Genomic DNA, 26,723 nt, shown 5'->3' on the forward strand with positions numbered 1-26,723 from the left:
GAAAGAGCGACCCTCTAGATAGGAGGCGAACCAGTTATAGACAGAGCCACAGAGTCCAAGGTCGTGGAGGGAATCTAAGAGAAGATCGTGATCAACCGTGTCAAAGGCTGCGGTTAGATCAAGGAGAATAAGAACAGAATAATGGCCTTTAGACTTGGCAGTAAGAAGATCATTGGTGATCTTGGTAAGGGCTGTTTCAGTGGAATGCAAAGGACGGAAGCCAGATTGAAAGGGATCCAGAGCAGAGTTATTAGAGAGAAAGTCAAGACAACGAGAGTAGACCAGACGTTCCAGGATCTTTGAGACAAAGGGCAAGAGGGAGACAGGTCGGTAGTTAGACAGGGATAGTCGATCAAGAGTGGGTTTTTTGAGAATGGGAGAGACTGTAGCATGTTTAAAAGCAGAAGGAAATGAACCAGAGGACAGAGAAGAATTAATGATGTGAAGCAAGGACGGGAGGATAGCGGGGATAAGATTAATAAAGACGCGAGAGGGAATCGGATCACGGGAACAAGTGGAAGGCTTCGATGAGCGCAGTATTTTAGACAGTTCATCAGCTGAGACCGAAGGGAATGCCGAGAGAGTTGAAGGAGGAGCTGACAGGTGAGGGACAGGAGCTGGAAGCGGAGCAGAGTTGGCTAGATCGGAGCGTATAGTTTGGATTTTAGCATTGAAGAAAGAGGCAAAGTCGTTGGCAGACAGGGAGGCGGGGAGAGATGGCGGATTAGGCTTCAGAAGAGAATTGAAGGACGCGAAGAGCCGCTGAGGGTGCCTAGCATTTGACTGGATCAACGTTGAGTAGTGCTGCTGTTTGGCCAGTGAAATGGCAGAAGAGAAAGAGGAGAGAACAAATTTGTAGTGGACAAAGTCCGCCCAGTCCTTGGTCTTACGCCACAGGCGTTCGGCTGCCCGGGAACAAGAGCGAAGGTAGCGGAGGAAAGAGGTGAGCCACGGTTGGGGTTGAGAGGGGCGAACTATCCGAATTGTAGATGGAGCAAGATTATCAAGAGTTGAAGATAAGGAGGAGTTAAAGGAGGAGACGGCTGAGTCCAAGGAGACGGCTGTGTAGACAGAAGGAAGAGAGGAGGCTAAGGACTGAGAAAAAGCCTCGTAGTTGATAGAATGCAGGTCACGACAAGGGCGAGAAGCGGGACGTGAAGGAGGGGGATTGTGAGTAATATTGAAAGAGACTAGATGATGATCTGACAGAGGAAAGTCAGCGATAGAAAAGTCCAGGACAGAGCAGTTCCGAGTGAGGACAAGATCCAGACAGTGTCCAAGGGAATGTGTGGGTGCTTCAGACCAGAGCTTAAGATCGTAAGAGGAAGATAAGGAGCGAAATCGTAGAGCTGCAGCATCGTGAGGGTCATCTACATGGATATTGAAGTCACCTAAAATCAGAGTAGGAGAGTTGTCAGAGAGGAGAAAGGACAGCCACGAGTCGAGATCAGAGAGAAATTTAGAGGATGAGCCAGGGGGGCGGTAGAGAACTGCAACCCGCAGTCGCAGCGGAGTGAAGAGTCTCACCACATGTGCCTCAAAGGAGGAGAAACAGTGTGAAGGTGGGATGGGAAGAGGCTGGAACTGGCACAAACTCGATAATAAAAGACCCACACCACCACCTCGACCCTCTGGGCGACTCGAGTGAGAGAAAGAGAGTCCTCCAAGAGAGAGGGCAGCAGAGATGGCGGTGTCATGGGCAGGAAGCCAGGTTTCAGTAAGAGCAAGGAGGTGGAGAGATCTAGAGAAGAACAAGTCCTGGATGACAGGGGCCTTGGAAGCAATAGAGCGACAGTTCCATAAGGAGCATGAGAAAGGCAGCTTATTGATATCTTTGGGTGAAATTAAAATAGTTGCTCTCCAGTGGAATGGGGGAAGTGTATGATTTTCATTGATTACCCCTCCGCCAACAGCTCCCCCAAAATCTGCACTGGAGGGTTGGGAGATAGTTTAGAGCAGATCAGGAGGCTGGGATGGGGTGCAAGAACTAAAACTCATGGAAGCCTTTCATTAGCAAATGACAACTAGTTAGATTCTGCCATTTATCTTTGTTTATTGGCCTGCCTACACGCTCAGGGCTTGGGTGAACCAACTTCAAAATATTAGCTCCAGTATGCTTCAGTTGTTATGTTGAGCACATATTCAGCTTCAAAGCGCTAATTCTGCCTACTTTGCATGAGGCTTTATTTTCAAAAATGATTTCAACATAAGAATAACTTAGGGATATAATATAAACCCCCTTCAATTTTAAATCTGAATCTCTTACATTGAGTAACATTTTAAAACAAGCCGTAATTTGAGTACATAAAATCAGCAAAAGGACAGTCCTAATTACATAGGCATCTCCAATAAGAAAACAAAAAGCTGCAATTAGACAAATCAGCCTCAGCCACATACTGATTGTATTTTTAAATGTAATAATAACTGATATCCATTAAACTATTCTCTTGAGCTACACAATCTCAAACATTTTCTGAAAAATATTAATAATGAACTATGGGTACATCAGCTAGCAAAAAGTAACAGTAAATACATAATCTAAACCATGTTTAGGGAATCTTTTTGGGCCATGGGCACATTTGAAAAGTTGAAAAACTGTCCTGGGCACCTTCACAAAATGGCTGTCATGGGAGGTATGGCAAAGAACAAGTAACCTACCCAAAAAGACTTGGTACAAGGCAGAGGTGGGGTTTGAGCCCCAATATATTAAACAACTGCTTTATAGCCACAGTTTTCAGCACCAACAGAAGCCTATTTCACAGCAATCCCACCTCCCAATAAGAAAGTGTGTGTGTGCGTGTGCGTGTGCGTGTGTGTATATATATATGTAAATAAACTGGAAGTGGTAAGGCAACTTCGCAAATGCCAAGGAATGTGTCCAGAAAGGATTGCTGCCCAGGGTTGCCAACCCTGATCTAAACAAACTGATTTACATTACTATTAGTGATAGAACTGGAAATATTACTAATAGTAAAATATCAACTGACCACAAGAAGAGGGCAAGAACTAAAAGATTTAACATTGCACAACTTTCAATTTAGTCTTTGAAATAGAAGTTAGAGTAAATATTTTAATTAATTAAGCTCAGTAGACTAGGTAAGAGACTGTGATTAGAATTTCCTAAACATATCTCTCTATTTTGGTCCATACACTGGAGATATAAACAGGGATATGAAGAGTAACAATAAGAGTAACAATACTAGATAGTGAAGAGTACAGTTAAAAGTGCATTGTAAAAAGGTGTTGTGCCAACATTTTAATGTGCAACTGCTATTGTAAAAAAAACACATTGCCAGCTGCTTACACATTTTTGGAAAAACTATTCACAATGTCTTACTTATCAGATTAAACATGTCCTTGGTTTGAACTTCAATCTTTAGGAAGGAATGACTGATAACCAATATTACACAGTTTTTTTAAAAAAAAACAACCCCATAGTGGGGCTCTTCACACTACATGACAGCCCACCCGAGATTATTTAACCCATGGTGAGGCTGCTGTGGATGTGGACTTGATTTTGAATATGCAACCCCTACTCAAGTGCTGTGGATGCGGACTTGATTTTAAATATGCAATTCCCACTCAAGGGTTGCTGTGTCATGTGAACCCAGTGAGCATGGGTTTTGTGAGTGTTAAACAACCCTCGTATAACCCAGGGTCTATTTTAGGGTTATGCGACGGTTGTTTAACCGTCATATAGCTCACGCTTGCTGGGATCACATGCCAATCACCAAGAGGAGGTTGCATACTCAAATTGGCACCCATGGGTGCATCAGCTCATCATGGGTTAAGTCATGACGAAACGTGATGTGTCATCTAAACTTGGTTATTAAGTGTTATTAATGGAGAGAGATGATAATAAACTATGCCTTGGATCCAAAGTTATATGAGCAGAAGTCCGCTGTCGCAATGGGATTGCTGTTTGAGCCATGGAACTTCTCCATACTATCCTCTGCCCAGCAGCTGCCCATTCACTCCCCAAATCTCCCCCCCCTCCATCCCTTCAGCAAATTTGTGCGGGGGGACACACACAGGGAAATGAAGGGAGGAAGGGAACTACATCCCACCAGCAGATTCCCTTCCTCTGAGGGAATGACAGCACTGGATCCAAGGGTGTCACTTTGTATTGTAAAAATAAACACATTTACACAAAAAAAACCATTTAAGTGTTTTGATGAGGTTTGCATTAATAGTACACAAAGAGAAGGCATAATGCATGACTGTGACATGCATGAACTCACAAAAACAAGAGATATACAAACCAACTTATTTTCATTTAAGCAGTCACAAACAGCAGCCATTTTTCACTTATGCCACAGTAATGATTTATTATTATTATTATTATTATTATTATTATTATTATTATTATTATTTATTTATATAGCACCATCAATGTACATGGTGCTGTATATATACAGACTAGCTATGATAAGATCGAAATTGGTCCCTGAAAACTAGCCCTTGAATCTCTACCTATAAAGCTGGAAGTATGTGTGTGGAATGTTTGTCTGGAAGTGTTTACCTACTTCCAAATGAGTTAGAAACTTTAAATTTGGCATGCTAATAGGTCTGATTGTACAACGTAACGGAAAAATATAAAAACATGAAATTTTGGGTTTTAAGTATTTTTAAATTATTTAATTAAAAACCTAGGCTTATACTTACAACTCCAAGTATGCCTTGGGTGGAACTCCCAGCATGCCTTGGGCAGGAGGCTGGACATACCAGCCTTTGGCGTGTGGCTGCTGTGTGCCTTTCACATCCTATAGTCCTAAGGTCGGTTTCGAGTAGTCAACCCAATTCCACATAAAAGGAAACAACCCACATAAATTACTATCTCTCAATCCTAACTCAGCTCCCACTTTCCTGACCTCTCATTAACTGTCTTTGTTCTCCTTCTACCTGACTTTCTCCAATTGCCACTAAACCCGTCCACAGTTCTATTCCAGCAGCTATCAGTCATTCCTCCATTCACTCTTCTGTTTCAATGGTATAGTTAGTGTTTTACATAAAAATCATAAACTTTATTCAGTAATTCTTGCATCTGTCTTAGAATGTTGTGGTTTAGTTATAACGGGGGAAAGCACAGCATAAAAAATCTCATCAAGTTAAAAGCCTTGGAAAATAAGGGGAAATCACACCGGGTATATTAATACATACACACACACACACACACACACACACAATTTTAATGTAATACTTGGCCAAAAACTTCAGTCTGGTTATTGCCAATATAGTTTCAAATACAAAGGAAGGCAACCCCTAAATCTAAATAAACATGTTTCACAAAACAGCAGAGGATCAGCTCTCTGAAATCCAGGCAGTATGTATTATTTAATGAGGCCCATGGCTTGGCATATAAAATATGCATTTCACTGAAAAATGAATTATGATAGGACATTTATACAGACTGATAATGAAATTATCCATAATAAACCTACCAGCATTTGCTGCATTGACTGTTTGCAGTGCCTGTGTTGATAATTTCTGAGAAGCCTGCACACCATCTGCCTTCTCCAGTAAGTTGTTTTGTTGATGTTGCTGGAGTTCGCTCTCTTCAGCAACAAATACAATTACACCTAAAATAAATCGTTACCAGATGTTCGGTTAACCAAGGCATTAGTTTTGTAAGATGGACAGCTACTGTCATGCCAATATTCATAAAGCTCTGCATATCAGACACAATCCAAATTTTTAATTCTTATTGAATGTTGATTTAAGGTATCTTATTTTGGAGAACTCAGAAGGAAAAAATATTGTTTGCTTGGTTAAAAAAAAAAGTCATACTGCAAATGTCTGGAATTGGGGCCTCCTAATAAGGATTAGAGCTGAATAAATTTTCTTTTAGACTTAATGACCACATTCAATTCAATTTTTAAGTGTGTGAGGCCCATTTTGGCCCAATGCCTAAGTGCAAACACAGTGCTACTAGTAATCTCTTAATCATGGCTACAAGTTTGGGACTGGGCTGTTGGTTGGTAGGGTACCTGTCCCTCCCTTCCATTCCGAACTGTGGCTCAGTGTTTCTTCTGCACTGATGCAAACCATGCTGAATGCTAATCAGAGTTCCCATATTGGTAATATTTTTTACCCTTTGTTAAGACTCCTCAGGAATTCTAGGAAAGACTATTTACCCTTTACAATAGAGGAATAGTTAGTGAATATGTCACCTAAGTACTCCCAAACCTCGAAGACCTTTATAGTATTCCAGGGCAGATAGTAGACTGAAAAAGAGATCTGAACTAGTTTTCCTGAAACCAGGAAAGTGGAACTTCAAATTCCCTTTTTATTAGAAGTAATCTAGGTTGAAACTACATTTGGAACTGGAATGTTATGAAATGTAGAGTGATGATTAGGACAGATAGAGAAAAGACAAGCTTTTCTAATTGATGCTCTGGAAAAGCAGAGGTCACTGGTTAGTTTGCCTTGTGGAAACTTGTTACTTATAATGTGGGGTCTCATACTGATAATATAGTGCTAGGCTAAAATTAAAAACATACCTTTAAATTCTCCACGTTTCCATGGAGATATATTCAGAGTATAAGCAGTTGTGTCACCAGGTTCTACAATGAGAGTTGAGTCACCACTGACTATTAGAAGATCTGAAGACACCTAATGCAAAAAAAGAACAAAAAAGCCAAACAAACTCAAATACAGCAACAATGTGAAGAGAATGAAACAAATGCAGCTCTTAAAAATGAGCTCAAACACAAATATTACTACATTTCTCTTAATCTTTCCTGCAGTGCTTAATTGACTATTCAGCCTGTTCTGCTGTGCCCTTTCAAATGTATCAGAGTTAAATTTCGGTACTATTAATCAAATTATGGTATATTAACTCCTTGAAATACTCTTTCTGATCAACATCTTGCAAGTAAGAGCTGCAAAATCAGGACCTACCCACTGTGTGAAGTTCATTATGTCATTCAGTAAGTATAAGGGACAAGATGTACTAACACAACTTTAAACAAGTGTCTTATTCATGTTGGTACCTTACAAATGATTTTAATTAACATTTTACATTGAAGAGAAGGAATCTGCAGAGTGCTACTTCAGATCTCTACTGTTTTCACTATGTATTTCACCTTATTACTCCTAATAGGGACATCAACTCAGTCCATTCCTATACAATATTAAAATTTGCTTTCGGACAAAATAGATTGTTTTCATAATCTACACAGATAATATCATGAAAATGTACCCAAATCTAAATGGGTTCACTGACTGGCACTGAGGTTTGTTTTATAGTATTAAATATTCTAGTATTTATTCCAGTAGAAGAATTTTACCACATACATAGGGCAATAAATTAAACATAACATCAATACGTTTTTATGTGTTTTTTATGGATAACACTGTTTAGCATCTGATTACTTGAGATTGTCATATTTTACCTCAAACTAGATAAATGGACAATACCTGTAAACATGATAATATATATAGAGACACTTCACAATAGCCTATTATCACAATATAATGTATCATTCATTGAAATAAATAATTCTAGATATTGATATAATGTAAGCCTATGCGGCAGGGTCTTGCTATTTACTGTTTTACTCTGTACAGCACCATGTACATTGATGGTGCTATATAAATAATAATAATAATAATAATAATAATAATAATAATAATAATAATTTGTACTAAAAGAGAACTAATTACAGTAGAAGCCAGATCATATGAAGCTTGATCATTCAGATGTACTAAAATGTCCATCTATAAACAGCATTTTCCACAGACATAGTAATATTAGTCTATTGCAGCAAAAGCAACAATGAGTTTTCTGCATCTTAAAGACTAACAAATTTATTTTGACATAAGCTTTTGTAGGCCAGAGCTCACTTCACCATATGAATGAAGTGGTCACCTAGATGAATAGCTAACTATAGAGAAAAGAATGAAAAAATGTTTATTTAGTGGTTTGTTGTTGTTTTTGTTGTTGTTTTACAAAGTGAGGCCTTTTGAGATATTTATGATATAATCTGCCTTTTCTTCAAAGATAAGCATGTTGAATTTAGCCACATGTTTCAAGAGTTGGACTGAGACTAGGCCAGATCTACAATTGTGCCCCAACAGTTACCAGTGCACTTCAATTCCGCTATAAAGCAGTAGTGTAGATCTAGCCCTAGATTCTAGTCCTAACTTGAAGCTCCCTAGTTGATTTTGGGTCAGTCAGCCTAACCTACCTCACAGAGTTGTTGTGAGGATAACATGGAAAGGAGGAGGATCATGTTCACCACCTTGGGCTCTTTGGAGAAAGGTGGGATATAAATAAAACAAATAATAAATAGATGTTCAAATATGAATAAAATACTTTTAAAATTTCCATTGAACTTAATTCAGCCACCAGTGTCAGAATGGCAACCTTTTCATCAAAGCAGCCATGATGCCAAGGCAGATCTAGCTACATAATCATGGGATTCAGTAGATGCAAAAGGGTTAGAGTGAAATTGAAATAAAATAAAATAAAGGAATCAGGTTCTGGAGCAGTAACTACCCAAGAATGGGGACAAAGCTCAGCCATTGCCCTCATGCAGTAATAAGGCTCCACTGTGTTTAATATCAGCAGTATGTGTAACTCATTAATTAGAGAGGCTGAATATTTGCACATATCTCCTCTACTTTTCATCCAACCATTGACAGGACGAGAAACTAGAGCCTGCTTCTTCCAGCAGGAAGCAATAAAGAAAGCAGCCAAATTCTCTCAAGCTGAGCCAAGAGCAGCTGTTGACAACAGGGAACCTTCTCTACATCACAGGCATCATCTGTGCACAGAGACAGAGACAAATTTGCTTCAGGAAATGTAAAAATACTTAGCGTTTGTGATTATACATTGTTTTACAATGTTTTCCAAAACGTTAGAACCTACAATCCAACTCAAATAGTATCTAAACTGATTTCTTCCTGGATGTGTATATATTATCATAATTAGATTGAATGGGGCGGGGGATCATATAGCTTCCTTTGGCTAAATGATGAACATCTAAAAGAATAAGTAAGTCTTCTAGCCAAACATCATTTCCATTTCTAAACACAGGTCTAGCAAACCATGTACAAATCATGTACAAAAATGATGCAGTCCCTGTGCATTACCTCTATCAAGCAAAAGCTACTTGAAAACCTCTGTGTGAAGCACTCTCAGTGATGTGGAAAAACAATGTAATAAGCTACGTTATGACGACAGCATGGAAAAGACACCAATCAGAGGCGGTGTACTATGCCTCCCTCCCAGTAGAAGACCTCAAAGCCTTGCCAGATCAGGATACCACCCTCACCTGGAGGGTTTTTTTTTTCCTGAAGGGCACCATTCCCACCCACCCCCATACACAACCCTCCCATCACACTGATGCTATGTCATCACGTAGCATTGTTCTTTGTGCCTTTGGGGGGAGGGCAGGAGCAGTCTTCACCTGGAAATAAGCACCCTCCCTAAAAAATAAAACACCTGGTTGTCTCTACGCCCTGAAATTTGCTGGGGTCTTTAGTCAATATTTCTTTCTCTCTACCTCTCAATTCATATGAGAATTTTCAGCTCAACTTTAAGTTAGCAGCTAATTTCCCATACTTCTCCCACTCCCTAGGGAAAATGAATCATTAATCAGAAATATATACAAATATAAACAGAGGGGGAAAAGCTCCTGATTTTCTTGTGTTTTCCTGTGATACCCTCCAGTTTTCTCTGCCTCTCTCCATGGGAACCTTCAGAATTCTCCACACTCACCGCTTTTCACATAGTGAGTGTAACATGTAGCCAAACTCTTAGACCCCCTTCACACACAGGCCAAGTAGCGTGGGAACCATGTCACCATGGTGCTATACCACGAGATTGATGTAATAATAACAAAAACAACAAAAACAACAACAATAATAATGATATCATTCTGCTCCTCTGCTCTTAGAGCCAGTGAGGTGTAGTGGCTAAAGTGTTGGAGTCGGGAGATCCAAGTTCTAGTCCCCACTTGGCCATGAAAACCCACTGGGTGACTTTGGGCCAGTCACAGACTCTCAGGCCAACCTAACTCACAGGGTTGCTGTTGTGAGGATAAAATGGAGAGGAGGAGGATTATGTACACTGCCTTGGGTTCCTTGGAGGAAAAAAGGCGGGATATAAATACAATGAAATAAATATCGTGCTTCTCTGCTCTTAGGGCACTCAGAGCAGCTTGCATCAATGAAAACTGTATACAATAATCACAAACCAACATATTAAAAACAATACAGGTTAAGAAAACGACAGTCTAAAAGAGCAAGCAATATAAAAGCACTTTTGAAACAGCAGCAGAAAATGCTTAGTGAATATGTATGAATAAATACATAGCATAGAGCCAGTTCATATTAATCTATTGGGATCTGGGGATGAGGGGGCATAGAAAACGGCTCGGGGCCAGGCTATCTGAAGGAACGCCTCCTCCCATATGTACCTGCCTGGACCCTAAGGTCATCCTCAGGGGTCCTTCTCCGTGAGCCCCTGCCAAAGGAAGTGAGGCAGGTGGCTACCAGGAGGAGGGCCTTCTCTGCTGTGGCACCCCGGCTGTGGAATGAGCTCCCTAAGGAGGTTCGCTTGGCACCTACATTATATGCTTTTAGATGCCAGGTGAAGACCTTTTTATTCTCCCAGCATTTTAACAGTCTATAAATAATTTTTAACTTGGTGTTTTAAATTTGTAATTTTGCATTGCTGCTGTTTTTATCTGGTTGAGCTTTTATATTGTATTTTATAGTATGGTTTTATACTGTTGTTTTATACTTTGAATGTTTTTAATTTTTGTGAACCGCCCAGAGAGCTCCGGCTATTGGGCAGTATAGAAGTGTATAAATAACATAATAATAACAATAAATATTGGGGGAGGGTTACTTTTTAAAAACGTTGGGTGAGGTGTTTCAGAGGATAGCCTCTCTCATCCTCTGCAGGACTAGGCCAGCTCATTAGCGTCAAAAGTCATGGCTTTCAAACACGAGCCCCAATATATTTTAATTACTTCATCACTGAGAGAAAAAAATGAGGAAGAGGAGGGGAGATGGAGAAAGAGATCTATCAGATATAGAAATGTAGAACTGGAAGCTTGACATTTATGCAGACAGCGACAAGAAACCAACTGTAGGAAATGTCTGCAAAACATGAATATCTATACATGCACCAATAATTTCTTTTTTCTTTCACAGATAACAGTTTATGTAAAACTCAGAAACAAAAATCATAGAGATACTTCTGTCAAAAGATCAAAATATTAGATTATATAATATATCTATACAATTCTACTGCTGCTTGGTGATATGAATCTAATTTTACAGCCACTACAGTGTATTTATGCTACTGACACTAGCCTTGTATTAATTCAGAATCGGATAACAAATTGCCCTATGGTCAGACAGATTTATGTATTTTATTGCATAGAGGTATTGTATGGAAGGAAAAAGCACATCCTTTAGTAATGCCATTTCTGGTGGTATGTCCTCATATAGATGAGGAAGTATTTGTTCTGCTGAAGTTTTCTCCTCCTGAGATAACCCCCACTACTATGAATTTTATTATTAGATGAATAAGTAAGCTGTTGTTGCACTGTGAAATTAATTTAGATGTATTCAATATATATATAGTGGGAAGATGGGTGGACCCATTGTTCAGTTATCGAACTGATCCCCTGGAACACTTTTTTCCAATAAACAATGGCCTTAGGGCAAGTCCACCACATAGCAAGTTCTTAAATAAGGAATTAATAAGCCACCTCAGCTAGATGGTTGATAGCTAAACATTGGAAGGATGGCAAAGGGTTTCATATTGATAATTGGTATCAAACAGTTTGGCAGGTAGCCTTTCTAGAAAAGTTGACACAAATATTGAGAAAATTACGAGGACAACAAAGTGAAGATAAATTTATGGGGGTATGGAAGAAATTATTAATTAATTATGTGAACTAAGAAGAAGATGGGAGAACAACCCCATCGGCATATATAGAATTATGGAAAACATAAGTGGATGAATAAAAAGATTTAGTTCCAGGGGCCCATAAATTAAAGAGAATTAAATTGAATTTAAATAGAATTAAATTAAATCAATCAATGTTAAACATCCTATACCCAGGCTTGAATATATAATATATGTATGTATTGACTCAGAATGTACATGTGTGATGTATTATTTGACCCCTGTAACCAGAACTACAAAACAATTAAAAATTTTTTTAAAAAAGATGTATTAAGTTTCACAAAAATAAGAAAAAGTCTTCTGCAGGTTGCTCACAAGATTTTAAATTCCATCACATCTAGTTAAAGTCAGGTATATAGGTATTGGGGATTCATTTTGTGTGAAAGCTAGTCTATGTTTTCTCATATGTACAGCAATGTGAAGTGGTGAGTTTTAGCATAAAATTATACTAGAAGCTTCACCTTCGTGGCAGGCATGAGCAACATGAGGCATCTCGTTCAGTTTACTATTTGACTTTTAATTGTACTTTATTCTGCTGCTTTTTGTATTTCACTATAATTGATTTTTTCTATTACTGTAAACCACCTTGGAATCCTTTTGTTTAAATATACATAGTATAGAAATGGTTTTAAAAAAGAAAATAAAGAATTTACAAAGGACATGTTTAGATTGGGTGTCTATTCAATCACATAGAGGTTACCGTAAGCGGGACTAACAGAGATCTATGGTTAACTCAACCACTGTAACAAAAATGACGAATGGGAAAACATTTACCAAAGAAATATCACCACATGAAAATGCACAGGCCCATGTGATACTCATAACATTCAAAGTTATTCTCAAAGCAAAATATCTGTGTCACATGCTAGGGAGAGAAGGAGTCATTTAATTATGGTATGATGGGAGCAAGAAAACATTGTTAGGAAACATCTATAACACATTCAGCCCTAAGCAATCACAGCTCGAACATTTATCTCTGAAACCCAAAGCCTAGAAGAAAACTTTCATATGCAGCAAGAGCCAGCAAGGGCTTGCTTATCTTTTCTGGCCTAAAAAGTATAGCTAGCAAGGCTAGGTTTTCTAAATGAAGTGCTTGGTATTTAACAGGGTTACAAAAGAGTCAGCATTACAAAACTGATTATAATATTAAGAAAATGTTTGTTGTAAGCATCTAGGGCTTCAATGAGTAATGTATAGAGTGTGTGAATAGCTGATTATTATATGCAAACGTATTTTACTATAGTAGACTTTGAATGAAAATGTTTCTTTGGATTTAGAAGGACTCTCACTCCACCTCCACCATGTTTCCATGGATGGTCCAATACTATGTCTTGTATGAATTGCTTGTACATACAAAGAGGGAGGGGGGAACATATGTAGCACAACATTGTTTCATACGTGTACATAAAATAGACTGAGTGGCTAACTAGAGGCTCAATCATTCAACACTGAACTAGAGGCTCAATCGTTCATACCTTCAACAATTCCCCCCCCCCCCCAAACTAGGGATAGCATCAAATGGGACTGTTGTGTATTGCACTACATGCATAATGAGGAATTAGCATTTTGTGAAGAAATCCTGGAAGTATTAGTTTCCAGATCAGGAGAGTTCAACTGAGCTTCGATCTCCATGCTCCACTGACCTGTCCTGGAAATGAGCATTTCCGTTCATTTTGGGTTGCTTTAACAGCTAGCTCCCTGTAGTGCTAGTAGCCCCACTGGTATATAGGAAGCATAGGATACTGTTCTATATCTTTTTAAAATTTATAATCTTCAATAACCTTAACTCATCTTGCAAATCATATCTTATGTGGTATTTTCTATATTTTTCACAGAGTTTAATCCTGGAAACCACTGCTACAAATAGCAAGCATCTGGTAATCTACAAGCAGTTACTTTTGTTGTACCATACAAGAAGTATGTCAATTTCCTCCAAACAATTCAGATGTATCATTGTTTGTTAGTAACCTGAGGAGCATATGCAGAATGTAATTAACTTTTTAATGAATGACATTAGTATTAAATTAATGGCTCTATATATCTCGTAAAAATGTTTAAATTAAACCTGAACACTAATGGCAATATAAAACCCAAATGAAAAATATCACCTAATTACCATGTTAATTGTACAGCAAAATACAGCTGTAAATTGTTACAGTTTGCTAGCTATACAAAGTTCCCATCTTGCATGTTTCACAGCAAAAGTTCTATCTGTCCAGATAATGGGGAAAATTTTCATTATATGATAGATAGATAGATAGATAGATAGATAGATAGATAGATGATAATTGAAATTTCAATAACATTTTGGGAGGGATTTAGGAAAATGGTGCTCCCTCTGATCATGTGCAGAAAAATATATGTTGAGACAAATCTTTCCTCCCTAGTTTATGAAGGGCCAAAAGTTCAAATGACTGCTACAAGTGAGTTTTGAGTTTATTGCAATGAGCATGTGAAAGTTCTAAACATGTCCTGTTGAATACAATTTTTAGAGAGTTCCAAGATGAATGTAGAAATTAAGCTGATGGCTGGGATGTCGGTTGAGAGGGAGAGTTGGAATCTGGAACCCCATCAAGATCCACTAACGTATATTTAAGAACTGAGAGAACAGGTGGGCTGACAACCTCAGAGAAACTGTCCTGGAGGAAGTCTCTTAGGAATCTCAAAAGCTGCCTGATAATGTGGAGGCTGGAGGACTGCAGGCCACATAACCAAGGATGCATTGGGGAGAAAGGGGTGTACTTCACAAATTTGGTTAAATTAACTAACCAAATCTTTGTCTGAGGATTTCGATAGCTCAATATTTCATGGGAAATCTGACTTCTATAATCCATTTCTAAAACTATACTGAATTAAAGTTATGGTGGAACTATGAAAAATAAATGATTTAACAGAAACAATAGCCCAGTTCAGTTATCACGGTAAGCCAGAATTGCAGGGAATTCTTTCTTATCGTGAATCATAGAATCATAGAATAGTAGAGTTGGAAGGGGTCTATAAGGTCATCGAGTCCAACCCCCTGCTCATTGCAGAAAAACTCTGACTTAATCACCCAATTCACACATCAATTCCTGTGGCAATTCCTGCTGGGTTGTTTAACCTAGGAATTGCTGGGATGAGTGAAGCATGTGAGCTGCACTCTCATCGTTTCTGCTTTCAATTAACAATCCAGAAATGCCCTGTTCCTGGATTGTTTCATGACATACAAACTTGGAAACTCTGGATTGTTTAAGGGTTAAACAACCCACAGTTAATCAACAACAAACCATAGGCAATTAGCCCATAAAAATACCAGACTGCCAAGTTCGCACATCATGAAACAATCCAGGAACAGAGCTTATGATTCTGGCCTGTTAGGAGAGGGGCGGGGGGGACATAGATCCATGGTAATCAAACCACAGATGGAGGTTCCCTGGTTTGTTTAGCAGTTGCTGCTAGCAGGAGGAGCCAAGCAAGAGCAATGACACAACATGTAGATAAGCCAGAATTCTCAGCAATTGTGGCTTACTGTGACAGCCAAATGCAGCTTCTCTCATTTTTAGAAAATTCTGCAGTGGCAGATCTCTCCCTTTGAATATGTTATTAGCCAATAAAGTGAGAAGACTCAAAGTATCAATTGTTACTCTGACAGCGTTCAAGCTAAAGAGCAAGATAGGAAAAGCTACGATGAAGAATAAAAATAACACATTTGTTGGCTAGAGCAGCTATTGCTATTTTGTAAAATAATTACACTTTTCTATTCAAACCTGCATTTATAGTTTTACCTTGTATTTCAATTCATTCTTGGTAAAATTGGGGACCATTATGACCTTCTGTGTAATCTGTCTAACTTGGCAGTCTATCTTAATATGATCCAGTGCCAATGGTTTTGTTGCAATCCCCTTCAGGACAAAGACATGATCTGTGCCATCTGCTTCATTTTGTAAAATAAGCTTCCCCTGTGATAATGAAAGAAGTGAACATTTATTACTGGGGTGCAAACATGTTTTGCAAAAACCTAAGAGCCTGAATGGGAGAAGAGGAATTGTATTCTCAATTATGCATGCTGATCTCCTTTCCTCATGCATGTTATCTCCTAATACCTTCTAGAGCTGAGCTCTTCCCTTCAAAGAGGTTCTGGTTCTATGCCTTAGGAAATCCTGGCTGCAATTAAGGAAAAAAGCAGGGACGTGCAGCAAGAAGCAGAGCAGATCTTATAGCAGCAAACATAGAATAAGGCAAGAACTCAGGATTATCATTGCATGTCAAAATGGCAGGAGTTTGGCAATGATTGACTAGAGTCAATCTAGTCGAGTTCACGGTGTGTGATAAGTTGCAGCAGCAATTAAAGTCACATATAAATCCAACTATAGAAGGAATTATTATAAGCTATAATTTTTATATTTTATTTTAATAAGTTTAAGGGAAGATTCCCACATTACTTTGAGATATTATGTAGTGACCATAACATAATTTTCAATATCAATTCAACATGTTGAATATGATGTTTGAAGATACTCCTGTACTGTGAGACCTTATAAATATCATACCAGAGCAATCACTAGCCCCTACCAATTATATATAAAAACTGTTTGCATATATAAAAAGTGACTTTTGTTCTCTTACCTTAGTTACACATTCAGCAGTTGGCTTGAACATGAGAGTATAAGGAGTTGTTTCACCTGGGGCTACATATATAAGAGGAGGACCAAAGAAACAGCATCCCTTTAAATTGGCTTTAAGTTTCCAATCTTGTTGACTCATGTTAGTCTGAAACAGAAAGTAATCCAAACAAAATGTCTGAAGACACAACAAATATAGGTGCTACTACAAGACTGCACAGTGTAGTGGATAACAAAAAGAATTTCAACTCTAGACTGCAACATCAAGGTACTAAAGCTCTGGGATATTATCTTAATTTTTTAGTAAACTGGGAAGTTTTCATTATTTCTATAGCACCATCAGCAAGTTAAATTTTAAAATAGACAACAGGGAAGAGAACACACACAGAGAGAGAGAAGGGGTAGAAGGGACAAGTATAGCAAGCAATTAAATGTAGTTATATGTACTTTTACTTGGTTACAACTGGGAATGAGAATTAAGTATCACAAAGTTCTCAAGGGAAATGTGAGGTTTGAATCAGTGAGAAACATACAGTACTTAGTATTGCTTGCTAGACTGAACTTTGGAATGCATAACTTCGCTTTCTCCGACTGGTCATCAGGAAAAACTTCCTGACTGTTAGAGCAGTACGACAATGGAACCAGTTACCTAGGGAGGTTGTGGGCTCTCCCACACTAGAGGCATTCAAGAGGCAGCTGGACAACCATCTGTCAGGAATGCTTTAAGGGGGATTCCTGCCTTGAGCAGGGGGTTGGACTCGATGGCCTTGTAGGCCCCTTCCAACTCTGCTATTCTATGATTCTATGACACAATATGTTAAATATGTAGTGTAAGCTTTTGGGATCCTGATCTGGATTGAGACCAGGGTAGGAGATATTTAAACCTTCCCCCCACCACTTGTTTATCAAATCACACACACACCACGAGAAGGCTAAAGAAGAAAACAAATTTTCTATTGGCAGGGAGTGGGGGGACAAATTTTGGAAAAGAAATGGTTTGTGGGGAAGGTTTAAACCTCCCTTTCACATATTATTCTATGATTGGTAAAATCATACAGAGATTGGCTTGGATCCATAGGTATCTTAAGGAAGTTCACAGAAGGAATGTTTCCTGTCTTCCCCCCTTACCCTCGCAGCCACTTATGTGTCCTAAAGTTTCTCTGAAAAGTTGAGGGCCCTTTTGAACAATGCAGGTAAGGCAAGGTGGAGGTGCTGCTGGATGAGGGCAAAATTACCTCAAATTGGGCAAAGGTCTGCCCAATTTGGGGTGATTTTCCCCACTCCAGCAGCTCCCCAATCTGACATTGCTCAGGAGAATTCTTCTGATTTTTCTAAAGAGGCTTTTTAGGGGATGTAGGTAGTTGCAGGAGGAGAAGGGGACAAGAATCTTATCTTCTATGAATATCCTTAAGCTAATTTATCATAGGATAAGCCAATGTGTTTTTAGCGCAATTATGCACATGGACAAGAATTGTACAAGATCTTCACAGTAAATGAATTTTTATTACATACTGTAGTTTTAAAGTTTTATAATTTATCCTATGTAGCATTTTATGGTTTTAACTGTTGTGAACCACCCAGAGAGCTTCGGCTATTGGGCAGTATACAAATGTAATTAATTAATAAATATTAACTGAATGCAGGAAGAATTCCCACCCCTTTCCAAACCATTTACACAAATACATTTTTTTCTATGTCAATATTTGAACCCAGTTAACAACCAGCCTTATTTCATGAAGCAAAATGGACATACTATTGGGATGTCTTGAGTCACTGTTTGATATGCCGGAGTCACAAACTCTAGTTCAGCCTCAGCAGTATGTGTATTCACCACACATTCTATCTTAAAGAGACGGATATCATACATGGACTGTAGAAGAATGTGGCAAGGATAACGGCCAGGACATTGAGGCATAAACATTATAGGAAGCTCAACTGAATCGTCTTCTGTGGGAGGGGGGAAAATAAATGTTTTAGACTGTGTATACAAACTGTACTATAAACTTACAGATACACTGGAGATGCCTGAAATCTCTTTAAAAAATAACTGGCAAAGCACACTTTATGAATCTGATGGGACACTTGCAACTATATGGAAACTGGTGCAGAATTTGTAACTTAGTCATTTTTACAACTGTTCTATAGAGAAAACAGCTGCAATTAGGAACCTGAGTAAGAATTAATAGGCTTTTGCTATTACCTAGAGGTACAGTTAACAAGTTATCAGTGCTGGACTGGGGCTAGCAGCCTGATATTGTTAGGAGGAAGTTATTCCCACTATTTAGAAAAGATTTCCTGAACACAACTAAGAGCATGAAAATGTTATATCTTAAGATGATGCAGGCCGATGTATTACCCCTGTACATAACAACAACAACATTTATTTAGGAGTCTTCTGTGAACGAGGGTTCACATACCAAAACTACTGGCTTACCATACTAACTGCAACACCACCTCTAAGATAACAAAGAGGCTTGTGGCACCTTAAAGACTAACAAAGTAATGTTGGCATGAGCTCTCAAGGATTATAGTCCACTTCATCAGATGCTAAACTAAGTCTGTTAATCTTTAAGGTTAACAAGGCTCCTTGCTATTTTTGCTGCAATAGACTGACATGGTTACCTTCTGAAGACCTCCAAGGTTGCTGTAAATGACAGAAAGATAGCAGTGTTGAGCTGTACATGCTACATATCTTCTCATAAATCATACAGAGAATCTTTTAAAGAAACATTGAAAAAGCTATAGGGATTTGTGCTCGTGATTCCAGACATGTCTCTCACTCCATAGTCTAAGGGCATGTCTACACCTAGGAAGGGAGTGGGGAGGTTCTCATGATACGCTGATTGCAAGATCCTCCCTCTGGGTTCACACGCGGCGCGCGACATACAGGGAGGAAGCAGGACATCACACCCGCCATTATTATTTTTTTAAAAAGCAGGAGCTTGAGCACACTTGCGCTCCAGCGAAAAGATTTTTAAAAAGGCCCTAACCCCACCCACCCCCGATGTCCCTGAACTCCTCCCGTCCTGGTTCCTTCCCTCTGCTGACCCCTGCTACTCGCGGGGAGGAGGGAAGAAGCCGGGATGGGTACCCACACCACCCACGGTCTTTGGGATCACTGGGGGAAAAGTGTCTGCAGATATGTAGGGGAAATGGAGGGATCATCCCTACCTGCTCCTGGGATCCCTTGTGTGTCATGTGGATGCACAGGGAAGATCCAGGGATGATCCCCAGGATAAAGACTGGTGTAGACATGCCTTAAGTAGATATGATGAAGAAGATCTGCAATTAACATTTTCTGCAGGTTATTTTTAGTTAAAAGCAGTTGTGGTGGAGTGGGCAAACCACAGTAGGCTTGGGGTAATAACTCTTCCCCCCCCATGTAATTTTCCCAATTTAAATCACATACACAAATCTATTGCCCTGAGAAGAAAAACATATAGGTACTTTAGGAGTAGCTTGTATTATTTCCTGTGCACCAAATAGCAGCTTTGAGCAACTATTTAGATTGGCAAAATCACAGAAGGGGAAAGTTAGCCCCATCTCTCACAACGACACAGCCCCAATATGATTTGGTTTCCTCTGCAGCTGCTTTTAACTTTAAAAAAGTGGGAGAGCTTCACCCATGAATCTCCCCTGTCACACCTAGTTGAGCAATGGCAGGACTGTGCCACAAAAGAAGGTCTAGAAAGCTGGAGGATGCCGCCACCCTTTTGCAAGGTAACATGACTAAGGCTGCACTTAACTAAGAGATAGAGCATCATCACAGGGGGGGGGCGGAGATCGTGTTTGCTTACCGCCACTTCTCTGTTTATCTCTCATTACTTCCTCTTTTGAAAGAGGAAGTAAACAACATGAACATGGCCTATTCAGTGGGCCATTTTGATCGCACTGCTTCTCCTGCACACAAGCAAGAGATACACCAACTTTCTTCTTTAAAAATAAGTCAGACTTATTGGGGGTGGTTGTCATGCAAAGAAGGCTAAAAGGGTTGGGAGGCGCGTGGGAGTCAGACGACATCATGAGATGGACCCATGAAAATCCATGAGTGCCCAGTAACGAGTGTGCAATAAAACACTCTTCCAAATTCCTTTGAACTGAATGGGACTTACTTCTGAGTTGGCCTGCATAGGATTGCACTGAAATTATACTGCCCTCAACAATTTTGGATGAACCTTATAGAGTGTTCCTTCTTATCTGTCCACTACTTTGTTTGAAAGTACAGTAGCTAATTCTGGAGTATAATGGCTATATATAGTGTCTTTATTAACAATGGGTGTTTTTTTTCTGATATAAAATGGTTTTCAGTGGCAATTCAAGCCTTTCACAACTGGTAGCTGGAAACTAAAGGATATCACAGTTTCTGGAGTTAATATTTCCCTTGCTTGAACTCTTTTTTTTTTTTTTTTTTTTTTAAAAAAGCTCAAATTCAGGAAAGGAATAACGCAGCATAATATTATGCGCCTCCAACATTACCAGGCTATCAAACAGATTATAGATTGCACCTCAGGTTCAAACATCTCTGAAATAAATTAGCTTGTTCTCTCATAAAGGCAAGATTAATGACCTGCTAATTTATGAATTATTACCTCTTTTCTGTTTTGTCACCAAGTTATTATCCCCATCGGCTATCTTCCACAAAAACGTCCCCCGTTTGTCAGTTATACAAGTAATAAAACTCACTCACTTATTCCTGGCTCATAAATATATTTCCTTTGAATTAGATTGTAACCATCTCTTATCATTCATGCAAGACACAGGAGCACAGAAAATACGTAAATTAAATGATATATCAGCCTTGCTGTATATAGCATAAGTACATTCAAGACCTCGGTACAAAACTCACTTTATTTCTTTTCATAGAAATATTAGCAATCTTGTCAGCATTAATATACTGAAGTAAAAGAAAAACTGTAGTAATAGGAATACTTTTTAGATAATATGCTTTTATTATCATCAGTATAGCACCAGTTTCCCTAACCCCCTATGCTCTGTCCTCCAGATAGTTACTAGGAACCAGTCTCATCTCCATCAGCATCACAATGCTCATCTGAATGCAACTGAACTGGATGAATATTGGGATGAACAACTGCTTCTAAAGTCACTAGTGGTGACATATAATTACAGCTGGATACTATTGCTAGCTAATTTGAGATTTGAATATGACTACGCATCTCAAAAAGTTTGGAAGTTAGAACAATACACCTAAAGAAAAAATAAGTATATTAAAAAAGGGAAACTGATGACCTTGTGTGAGAACCTTGCCTATTACCATACTTGGTATGTAAAACAAAATGTGCCACCCCATAGAACAGTACCAGAAGAGAAACAGGATCATGATAACACGGTATTGGCAAACAGGTTATAGCTCCAGGAAATTACTTTGAAATAAAAGATGGTTCTGATTATACTCAACACTGAACAAGTATCTGAGACAAATTTCATAAGGCATATGGAGAGAAAGATGATAATCACTTCTTGAAAATAATATGAAGACATATTTTTACATATATACTGAGACAATTACAAAATCATACTTTCTAGATAGTATTATTGAGTATGTAAATATTTATGTTTCCTAAATTGAGTAGTGAAAATAAATGTGTCAAAGTTAGGTCTACTGAGCGTAAAAGTCAACATATTATGAATGATTTGCTAGCCTAAGAAATAAATTTAGGACATGATATTCAGTCCTTTTACAATACTTTTAAACTGACAAGTTTAGTGGAGGACAATTGACTGGTTGTTTTTGTCTGTTTTATTTATTGCAAACTTTAGTAATATGAACATTACAATGTGTCACATTTATAAACCATTTTTAGCGTACTCACATTCACAAGCATATTTTGATAATCTTTATACATTAAACCCCTTGTTATCTCCAATATCCAAGGTAATAAGCCTGTGTGCACCAGTTCCTGGGGAACATGGGTGGGAGGGTGCTGTTGCACCATGTCCTGCTTTGTTGGTTCCTGGTTGTCACCTGGTTGGCCACTGTGTGAACAGAGTGCTGGACTAGACAGACCCTCGGTCTGATCCAGCATGGCTCTTCTTATGTTCTTATTTGTGATGGAGGGCAAGCGACACACAGGGGGAATGGTAATTTCACATCTAGCATGTGGGATCTCCTTGACTCTCCCCAATTGAAACATGGTGGCAAATAATGTTCCCAATAACCAGCAGGTGAGCGAGAGCGGGACCAATATGCTTTGGATTGTTCATAATCATGATAGCACTGATCCAACAGTGACCAACATGGAGACTGGCAGGATGGAGTGGGAAAGTATTGAGCAACTCTCAGGGAACAGTACCAAGGATAAGATCTGGTACAATAGTCACTACCTGTAGATCTTCTGGATTGCGGTCGATTACTTTCTTTCAGAGGTGGACTGACCTTTAACCATCTGTTCAGTATCCAACAAAAGAGCTTTTCCTATTGGTGGAATATCAGGAATGTAATGCCAAATCTTCCCATCACTGGTATTGGAGGAGAACAGTTGCTGAACCCATTGGTCACACATTGATCCTTACAACTGATTAGGTTATGAAGACCTGACTTAGCTATTTTTTATCTCCTATGGGAGCTGACATTTCTCTTTCAAGTGTGTCACTTGAAAGATTGCAGCTTGACTAGACATTTAGTGCCCAGTGTCAAGGATGCAACCATGGAGCTAAGAGGGTCAACCAGTACCGAGCCGTATACTAAAAGCAACTGTCCCAACACAGTAATAGGACCTGTAGAACTCAGAATCACTTCTACAGACAGATCCATTAATAATGCAATGGAACGTGCTGGTGTAGAACAGAGTGTCTACGGCTTGGAATATGGTGACTGGAATCTGCCCTGTCAAGTGCCTTCTCCCGAAAGGGAGCCCTCAGGTGGGATATTCTATTTCTCTGAGTTTGCCATGAGAAGTTTTGACAGTGCTTGCATGAATCCGTTATGTAAGTTTCACCTAGACACAGAAGGCAAAGGGAGCAACAATTTGCCAGTGGCAAAGGGAGTGGCTACCTGTCAGTGGCAATTTATCACAGCACAATGACACAATCTTCTGGACCAGAGGAACCCAGAGGAACCCAGGAAGGGGTTAAATGCCACCCACCAAAGGTTGAAGAAAAAAATGGAGAAAAATCAAATTGACAAATTGGATATGAGAAAAGAGAAAGACAGAATAAATAATAAATGAAAACAAAAAAAGACTCAGAAACATGTTTTTTTGTCTTCATCTAGCTGAAGAGCTTTCCTTGATGCCCCCACTGTGGCAGATGGAAAGGAACTGAGTGGGAAAGCAGGAGTCACATCCCTTTGAGCATTCAATCTGAGAGGGGGGTGGCTGCTAAAACTCTAGACTGTTCACAGAAGCTTCCTGAGCAGGCATATAATCAATATGTGGGATTGCACAGAGACCCTGACAGAGTATTTTAACATGGTAGAGAAAAGCCAATTTTGTATTCTTTTCATGCCATAGCACTGCAACAGAGCACTTATGCCCCCCCCCCCCAAAATGTCATGAATTCCAATTGGGTGCTCTGAACACTGAAAAGGCTGGACAGGCTTGAAGCCAACTCTTTTGATTGCCACAGCAATGGTTCAGTGATCTTTAAATTGACCCTTAAGACAAGGGCAGCAGTGACTAACACTGTGAAATGCACAGGCAACTATGTAAAATTATTTCACCCAGATACATGGAAAAAATGTGCTAATGTGAAAATGAATGTGGTTCATGTGCTGTAAACAAAAGGCTAAAGACTCTTTTGAGATTCATCATTTGTGAACGAATCTTGTCAGAAAGCTGGTAAGCAATTCTGAAACGTTTTATTTTGTGTTTGCATATTCAACCTGCTTGCCATATGCACTGCTGAGATTTCCAATAACCATGTTGATCATTAAAATGTGGGGATAACAAAATTAGTCATTAGTCTTGTTGTATGACCATCCCACCATACAGCTAAAAAATCTCTATTTCTTTCAGTGGGAGTCTTATTGGCACAAACATTTAGAATACTGATAGAGCCTCAGATCTTGAAAGTTTTTCTCAGGCACAAACCTTTCTGAAGGTTCAGAAAGGTTATCAGAAGCTAGTGAAGATCTCTTAGGAAAGACCACAATTAGGGGGGTCACTTACACTTCACCAAAAGAAGATTTGTGCCACTAAGAAGAGGACATGCATTTGCACAAAAATACCATATGCTAATTTATTGTGTTTGCTAATTTATATTTACACATTTAGAAACAATTACTAGAATTTAAAACCTCACAAGCAAGGCAATTAATTTCCCACTCAAAACACTCCTAATCAATCATTCAATGTTGAGAGCCAGTGCGGAGCCTGGGAGCCAGTGAGGAGCCATTGTGGGTCTGTCATTGCAGAGACCTGGGTTCAAATCTCCACTTTAGGACAGTCACTAACTCTCAGCCTAATGTACCTCACAAGATTATTGTGAGTATAAAATGGAGAGGAGAAGAATCATGTATGCTGTGCTTTGAGCATCTTAGAGGAAAAGTTGGCATATAAATGTAACAAATAAACAAAATAAAATTTAAAAAAACCGCCCAGAGAGCTTCGGTTATTGGGCGGCATAAAAATGTAATAAATAAAAAAATAAATAAATGCATTTCACTCCCAAATCACTAGAGTTCCTCTTCAATTAAGTTGTCCCCAATTAATTTCCCACTTAGAAGTTGACAGAAAGGGAATTCTTTCCTTCAAATGGGAAAAATGGAGGCTTCCATAAGCACGATAGTGAACCTAGAGCACTCAACTGAATTGCAGGATTAGGCCATCCTTCACCTGCACAAGATGGCCTGCTGGATGCTGGAGATTTTGCATACCTATTTGCACATCCAGTGGGCCATTCATGCACAGGGACATATTCTGACACACAGTTCACCTATCACTGAATGGCACATATCTCTGTGAAGCAAGTCATTTCTAGTTGACTTTGCATGTCCAAATGCAATGGAGGTTTTTTGGGGGGTGGGGGGGGTGGAATTGTGATATCAACAATTAAAATAAACGCAGCATCCCAAGACTCTCCAGAAGCTAGAGAAGATCTTTCCCGGGGGGCGGGGGCATATCAAGTAGGAGGGCCAGGGACAGATTCCACCCTCGCCTCCCCTCTGTGGAAAATCACCCTCTATTGGAGGGGGAGGAAAGGCATGAATTTGCAGGCGTGAGACTCTGCCATTCAATCAACCAGGCAAGTGTTGTGGTAGATGGGAGATGCTCTGCCAGGCTAGCTGCCTGCCAGAGGCTAGACAGGGAGGATCCTCCTTGAAGGAGGGGCTCAGGAAGCCATTCAGACTCAGAGTAGTAGCCTACAGTTAATTTAGTGGCAACCATCCTTCCTACCAGAAGTTCCTTTAACTAAAGTTGCTAATTAGTAAATTAAGCTCTTAGGGCAGCTACGGGTCTTTGTTGACTCTGATGGTTTGAAGAGACCATCAGAATCAACAAACATGATGAGAACTGTGAGAATGTTTTAAGCTGTATTTTGCTTACAGCCACTTCGTATTCCTGTGTCTTTAATGCTCTTACATCAAGAAATATAGGAGCTGCTTGAGATTTTAGAAGAAAAGAAGAAAACACATATCTGATTTCAGAGTCCTGTTTCCCAAAACACTGTGTGTTAATACTAGGAATATTATCACCTCAGAGTTCGTGGGTGACACCTTTGTACCTGGAATATACATAGGATGGTTAGCTGCTGATCCATGATCAACACCCAAATCCTGTTACATAATATCCCAAGACAAGGACAAATCTGTCACAATAGCTTAAGGGTAAAAATTTGCAATAGATCAGATGGTGTCTTTGATCATATTTGAATGCAAGAAACCCTGAGAGATGATGTATAAAGAATTTCAGATGACATACTACTGCTAATTTGGTTTAGTTTCCTAATCAGATGCTTACCTGTTTCTTCTGCAGAACAATTATCTCCTTGCTGTGAAGTATTAACCCTGCTTGATGCCAACACAGGTATATGTATTGCTGCAGGGATTTGAAAACACTCAGGCATGCTTACTTCAACACTGTACTCAGTATATTTTTCAGAGAATTTAGGATGGTGGAGCAGAACATCTTTCTGTAAATAACAGAACAGTCTTTGTTTAAAAATGTGTGCAATTGCAGCAAAAAATCAAATGCCTAACAATAAAGAAGTCTTTGGAAAGTAGAATTATTTTCATG

General features: G+C 39.1%; 1 protein-coding gene across 1 annotated transcript in view; it reads right to left on the bottom strand.

Moving 5' to 3' along the window:
• Nucleotides 1-26,723, bottom strand: part of CFAP47 (cilia and flagella associated protein 47) — a 255,076-nt gene that overhangs the window by 118,035 nt on the left and 110,318 nt on the right. The window contains exons 45-50 of the mRNA XM_063127690.1: nucleotides 26,448-26,619; nucleotides 18,284-18,477; nucleotides 16,535-16,678; nucleotides 15,694-15,867; nucleotides 6,501-6,612; nucleotides 5,442-5,579 (exon numbers count right to left, since the gene is read on the bottom strand). Of these exons, the coding sequence (XP_062983760.1) occupies nucleotides 5,442-5,579; nucleotides 6,501-6,612; nucleotides 15,694-15,867; nucleotides 16,535-16,678; nucleotides 18,284-18,477; nucleotides 26,448-26,619 (934 nt within the window). The remainder of the gene's footprint in view (nucleotides 1-5,441; nucleotides 5,580-6,500; nucleotides 6,613-15,693; nucleotides 15,868-16,534; nucleotides 16,679-18,283; nucleotides 18,478-26,447; nucleotides 26,620-26,723) is intronic.

This window comes from Elgaria multicarinata, chromosome 5 (assembly GCF_023053635.1).
Source record: "Elgaria multicarinata webbii isolate HBS135686 ecotype San Diego chromosome 5, rElgMul1.1.pri, whole genome shotgun sequence".
In the NCBI taxonomy this organism is placed as follows: domain Eukaryota; kingdom Metazoa; phylum Chordata; class Lepidosauria; order Squamata; family Anguidae; genus Elgaria; species Elgaria multicarinata.